Source organism: Aplysia californica, unplaced genomic scaffold (genome assembly GCF_000002075.1).
Source record: "Aplysia californica isolate F4 #8 unplaced genomic scaffold, AplCal3.0 scaffold00097, whole genome shotgun sequence".
NCBI classification, from domain to species: Eukaryota; Metazoa; Mollusca; class Gastropoda; order Aplysiida; family Aplysiidae; genus Aplysia; species Aplysia californica.
Window position 1 is genome coordinate 1,166,614 of NW_004797367.1, and position 6,860 is coordinate 1,173,473.

The following is a 6,860-nucleotide window of genomic DNA, read 5'->3' on the forward strand; positions in this document are numbered from 1 at the left end:
ATCCTTTATTTCTCTTCTTCCTTTTTTTTCCCCCTTACCTTCTTGTAACACCTCTAGTCTTCAGCAGAGGACCTTATTGTGTTGCAAGTACCAAAAGACTTACCAAGAATGAAACCCAAGATGTTATTACTACATCGAAATTGCCCAAGACAGACTCGCACTGTTGAGGAAAAAAGTGGTTGCCTTAGACTGATGAATGTATTAGACAGTGTCATGATAATATGAGAGGCAACGTGGTGAAACCGGGCGTTCGCCAAAATAATAAAATCAAAGAAACAGTCATTTTTCCGCCCCCTTTGGCAATTTTTTTTCAATTTTTTTTTTTTGGCTCAAAACCTTTTATGCCTATTTAAAAACACATTTCTGTTTGGTTTTTGCTGAAAAACGGTGATTAAAGGCACAAAAATTCCAAGGACTCTCTAGGTTTAGAAGTCACTTAACTTTGGCGGCCATTTTCTGGCTTGTTTTACCTCTGAAACTGGGTGACCCTCACCTCCTTCAGTTGCAAATATCTTGACTTCTATTAAAGATAGATGAGTATTGTTTTCATCCAAAGCAAGCCAAATAAACAGATCTTAAGATTATACCAATAACTCCATGTCCCCAAAAATTGACGAGCGCCTGATTCCATCACATCGTGACACATAGAAACGAACGGAAAAGTGGGAAGTGGCTATTTTTAAAGGAGATTTTCTTGGACAGGCGGCAGATAGTACAGTTTCGATTTGTATGAGTTTGTGCTGTCACCGTCAGATACTGTGTGACATCAGTGTCTTACTGTACAGAGTTCTGTTTGTCCTTGTTGACATTGTTCGTTGGTGGTCAATTTTCTTCGGTTTAGTTGTGTTTTAAATGGTACTAGTGACAGACTGGTAGTGGTAGAGACAGAGACCAGAGACAAACCAGTCTTGACTCCTCTTGATCTGTCTTGCGCTATTGCCACGCTCAGGGGGGGGGGGGGGAAGTAGCAACCAATTACATATACAGTGCAGCTCTTGCTAAACAGTTGGCAGATGACGGTGTGAGGGCGCAAATACTATGTATAGCAGGCATTCCTTATCTCACATTGACTAAACCTGGCGCTATAACGGGGTTTGTGGGTGGTTTATGGGCAGTTGGTGGGTGCTCTGGTCTGGTTTGCTCCTTCTTTCCTATCAAACATCTATCGTCCTTATCTCCCCTTCTTTTTTATGTTTGTTATTCTCTTGTAACACCTCTAATCTTCTGGCGCTCGTATCACCTTATGCAGTTGCGACCACCGTAAAACCTCTACTAGAGCAACGGGGTTTGACTGTATTTGGTTTAAGCCAACTCTACTGTAGATTGATTCTAAACAAGTTACGACTCCTTCCCGTTGAAATCATTTGTCACAACTCAGTGGAATCAGGTGCTTGTTGATTTTTTAGCTCGTGGAATTATTGGTATTATCTTAAAGCTTGTTCATTTCTCTTTCTTCTGATGGAAACAAAACACATCTATCTTTAATGGAAGTTGAGATATTGCCAATTGAGGGTGGTGGGGGTAGCATGGTGTCAGAGGTAAAATTATCGAGGAAGTATCAAAGTTTGGTGACTTCCAAAGCTATAGTGTCCTTGGAAACTGTAAATTTACTTTTTAAATATTTTATCAATGTATTTCAGTAAAATCCACAGCAAAATATGTTTTTAGATGGACATGAAGGGTTGAACCACCCAAAAATTTGATAAAATTGTCCATCGGGTGAAAAAATAACGATTTGGTTTCATTATTTCTATGAGCACCTTATTTCAACATGATGCCTTACATTCAGGAGGCTTGTTACACTAAATTACACCCAGCTAGTCGCGGCCCACTGAGACTGAGTGGGATACAGAGTTCCTGCTTACAGACAGGGAATACTTGATAAAAAAAGTTAATTGTCTCACCCACACAGGAATGAAACTAATGTCTTTTAATTATGTGCAATGGGGAAAAGTCTATGGTAATAATAATAGTAGTAGCTTCGTCAGTCAATTCTGATGATGCCCAATACATCCACAGAGGAGAGTTAGAAGAATTAAAGGTTAAGATGACTTGAGGCTGATGGGACTAATTCTGGCAGAGAAAATTGGAAAAGTCTAACCAATAGATAACAGACACTGATGTTAGGAATAGAGAATAACAAAAGAAATGCACACCTGAATTGTTACCGGACAGTTACATTTCGACTGCTTTGTACAAAAACTCACTCACATGACATTTTTCAAAATGACATATGGCGGAGTTTTACACTAAACAGTCGATTTGTTCAGTGTCTGTAAGTAGTTGGTGAGCGTCACTAATATCCGAAGATCTTATTCTTTTGCCGTTCCTTGAATAGCTTTTTCGTTCCTTTGAATGTTCCTGGTTGTCTGTCTTACCTTTTTCCAGCACTAAAATGACCATCATTTATTGTGATAGTGTGACATGTGTCATTTTGAAAAGTAACGTACGATGAAATCTAACATTGAGCAGTCAATATGTGTGCATCTGATTTCAGTTTCCTTTCTTATCCTGATACTGATACTGACAGTGGTGGAGGAGACAAATTAGCTCAGATGAAACAGTTGGCCCTGTTCGATTCGTTAAGGGGGTGTTTTGAACTTCGATCGTTTTTCAAGAGTTTTTAAGGCTCATCACCCATTTGGCTTGATCCTAAAGGAGATGAATGGTCAATTCGGATGTCCCACCTTCTAAATAACCTTACAGTGTTAGTAAGGGGCATAGAACCTATAAAATGTCAATGACTAGAAAGAAAATCTTAACATCTGATAAAACAAAAATACAGAAATAAACCCATAGAACGCTCATTCACAAGACACTTTATTTCTTCTTCTTTTTCCCTTTCTTCTTCCCACCTTTTTTCCCTCCCTTCTTTCCCTTCTTCTTCCCCTTTCCCTTCCCTTTCCCCTTTTTTCCCTTTCCTGACTTCTTTTTCTTAGACGTGGCTCCGTCCGGCAGTGCGTAGTCTGGGATTTCCGGGACCTCTGACTCTTCTTCAATCTCTGGCAGATCTCCTTTCTTGGCATCGTTGAGGACTTCCCATGTGTCTGTGTTGTAACGACTCAGATCAATCGGCCGAATCTTGTTGCTGTTCTCCGCATCCAGAGTGGCGCCCGCAACCACCAAGTGTTTGACTGTATTTGTGTGGTGATCTGTGAAGAGAGAAACATAGGTGGTTGGCAAATGCTCTGGTGTGGTTTGCTCCTTCTTTCCTTTCACACATCTCATTGTTATCTGCCCTCCTTTCTTTTTTAAAAAATTTGTTACTCTCTTGTAATGCCTCAAACTTCAGCACTCATATGACCTAATTGTGTTGCAAGTACCATGAAACTCTGGCTTTAAAAAATGGTGGTTGGTGGGTGCTCTGGTGTGGTTTGCTTCTTCTTTTCTATAGTATCAAACATCTATCATCTTAATTTCCCCTCCTTTTTTTGCGTTTGTTACTCTCTTGTAACACCTCTCTAGTCTTCAGCACTTATATTACCTTATTGAGTCGCAAGTGCCATATAAAACTCTTTCTAAAAAAACCAAACCTTTTTGCAAACAAAACTACTGATCTGTGGCAGCAGACCTACTTCTTTATTTTCCCTCTGTTGTGTCGGTCTATTTTCTGTCATACTTTGCAGATGTTAGGAGGGCTCCACTAGTAGGTCCTACTTCTTTACATTCCCTCGGTTGTTTCTGTCTGTCTGTCTTACTTTTTCCTAGCACTAAATGACAATTACTGTGTCGATGTGCTGCTGTAATCTTATCATTCATTCTTTCCTCCCACTCCCATATTGTACATGGTGTATTAGTATAGTAGTACTAGTATATGCATTTACTGTTACTACTACATTCAGTAGCCAGCAAGGTCTATAACTCCTCTGTCTTCTCATCCTTAGGTTTTAAAGTAAGGTCATCAACAGTTGATGACTGATGAACCATTATTACTGTTACTGGCCAGGTCAAAACAGAGGACTGTCTCCTTCCTAAAAGACCATGCACAAGCTACATCATATACAGACTAAAAACATTTTAAGCGTCTTTTCACAGTCAACCCTTCCCATTATGAGTTTGTTCTATTCTTTCTTTACCTGTACTTATATTAGGTCATCAACATGACCAAATAAGAAATATGATTTAACAAAACACATTTTGAGGAAGCATGTTATGGACTTTTAGGAAAGGGACTTCTAATGATACATTTATATTGCTTTTAGCTAGTAGAGGAGTTTTCATGGAGCCTAGTACACAGGCATAAATATGGTACTTAAATTGCTAATTTAAATAAGGCAATCATTTGCGTTTTGGTCTATTTGTGGGAGGCATGTAGTACTTACTTCGAGCAGCTGCATGTAAAGCTGTCGTGTTTGAGTACACTTTTTGATTCACATCTGCTCCAGCTTCTAAGAGAAGTTTGACCACTTCCGAGTGTCCTCCTAGGTATAACAGAAAAACAGAACATATGTGTGAGTCATCGTGGTGAAATCAGGTGCTTGTCAAAATGTTAAAATCAAAGAAATCTCCTTTTTCCACCGGTTAGGTAATTTATATCAGTTTTTTTTTCTTTCGAGCGACACCTTTTATGTTCATGTAAAAAAAAAATTTCTTTGTGGATTTTACTATAAAACGTTGATTAAAGACACAAGAAATGCAAATTTTCAGTTCTAAAGGACTCTCAAACTATGGAAATCACCAAACATTGGCAGCAATTTTCTCTATAATTTTACCTCTTAATTAAACCAAATTACCCCCCACCTCCTCCAATCGCTAATATCTTGATTTCCATTCAAGATCGTTTGGTATTTTTTTCATCTGAAGCAAGACAAATGAAAAAGCTTTAAGATGATACCAATAACTCTAAATGCCCCAAAATTGATGAGCGCCTGATTCCAACACGCTGTGACATATATTATACATGTAATACAAAAAGTACAGTCCATATTTTCACAAATGGCCACCCATTGTCAAGTGGGAAAATGGTTTTCCAATACTGATAGGTGGATGTCTTGCTTTCACTTTTTGACTTATTGTTCGAGGTGAGCATGAGGTTCAAGAAGTAAAAAAAGTAAAGTTGTTCCTGCATCTGATCTGGACATTGAAGATTGCCTGATTACAGTAGTCTCCGCCTAAACGCAGGGTGCTCGGGGGGGCTCCTTAGCGTGTGTTTATACGGAGCGTGCGTTTATATGATCCTTTGCAAAGGGAGGAAGGGATGCACCCCTCTCAATTCCTTGATATTCTAGTGACCTCCTTTGGGTGTGGGGGTCACTTTGGCCAATAATGTGACGAAACAAAACACATGACTGCTTTGTGAAGGCTTCTCCAACTGCGGTTAAGAATACAAAGGCGTTGAATGGGTAGGGTGTGTGGGGGGGGCAGAAAGACAGACTCGGTGTAAATAATAACTATGCACCATAAAATGTCGGGAACTGATAGGCCAAGACGGAACTGTTGGTGTCAAAGAGACGACGGCCCAGCTACGTGGCTTTCCAAGCCACCACCCCCGACCGTAAATTAATGGACGACATCAGAATCATAGATCTCTTACATTCAAAGAAATATTTCTCTTGTGATTCGTTGAACAAGTACGTTACAAGTTCTTCGAATGAAGCTGATTAGGTTTACTTGACTAATCTTCAATCCTATAGAGGCCTATCTAGTGTTTTACAGCATTCATGCGGGTTGTGCATCATAGGCCCAGATCTCACTAAACATTACATGCAGTCACCCAAACACCAGTCAGGAACCTTCTCTGAAAGATGCATTTCCCCAATCAAAAAATATTTTAGTCCCCCAACCCTCCAACATTTCACCGACCAGTCCTAGACCTAGATCTATGCGTCTGTGGAAAGTTGGGTGTGAAAACGCTGTTCTCTCTTTGTTCAGCGTGAGGGGCAGTCTCCCCAAAAATCAGATTTTCTAGGCTTGTCTTATGCAAGCTGTGCAGGTTGTAGTGAAAGTTTCCCTTGTTAAGCTTTGTGCGTTTCGTGGATCAGAGCGTGCGTTAAAGAGGGAGTGACCGTGCATTTGTACGTCTAAATTGTATAGTCAAAAAACCTGTCAGATGACGAAAGAGAGTGTTTGAGCGGAGCGTTCTTTTGTATGGCGTGTGTTTAGGCGGAGACTACTGTAGTGAGACAACTTCCTGGGCCTTCGGCATATTGTGGTAGGGAGGCCAGTTCCTTTCCACGCTGCCTTTACTTCCCCAACTCGAAGTCAGGTATCCATTACTACTGGGTTTATCTGTAAAAGGGGGCGAAAAAAATCTGTGTCCGAACCGAGGCTTGAACCCAGACTTTCCATTTCAGAGACGAGCGCACTGCTCTAGCTGCCACCGCACCCTCGTGTTCAGAAGTACGTACAGCGGCATATTGAAACTATGCTATAAAACAACACTAGTAGCAATGCTGTATTAAGAATAAGGAAAGGATGATCATGTATAGGCAAGCTTTTTAAAGATAATTGGATGCTCTGACCACTTGAGATCGAGGAGCAAGTGACTGTACCCATTGAAAAGCCTTTACAGATAAACCTGCTCCGCAGAGCTCGTCTGTGTGCCTAACAAAACATTCTCAGTAAGTATGCACGTAGTGGGTACATTTCGTCAGCTGCTAGTCCAATCCAACGCTTCTCCTTTCTTCCCAGCCCATGCAAATTGTGGTCACCACAGAAAGGTTCATTGTCCGAGTTCAAAACACGTTTTTTGGTGGGGGATTTATATCCTTGTTTAGATTAACCGGTACTTATACACATAAACTATAGAGAAAGAATTCCGTTAAAGTGATGGATATAGATCTAAAATCTAGATCTATATGTCATTTTAGGTTCCAAAAGAGCGCTCCAGCAAAGTACATGTACCGTGGACACCCCCCCCC

General features: G+C 40.4%; 1 protein-coding gene across 1 annotated transcript in view; it reads right to left on the reverse strand.

The window, feature by feature from the left end:
• Nucleotides 1-2,792: 2,792 nt before the first annotated feature.
• Nucleotides 2,793-6,860, reverse strand: part of LOC101853378 (ankyrin repeat domain-containing protein 54) — a 4,568-nt gene continuing 500 nt past the window's right edge. The window contains exons 2-3 of the mRNA XM_005095171.3: nt 4,323-4,421; nt 2,793-3,152 (exon numbers count right to left, since the gene is read on the reverse strand). Of these exons, the coding sequence (XP_005095228.1) occupies nt 2,821-3,152; nt 4,323-4,421 (431 nt within the window). The 3' untranslated portion in view covers nt 2,793-2,820. The remainder of the gene's footprint in view (nt 3,153-4,322; nt 4,422-6,860) is intronic.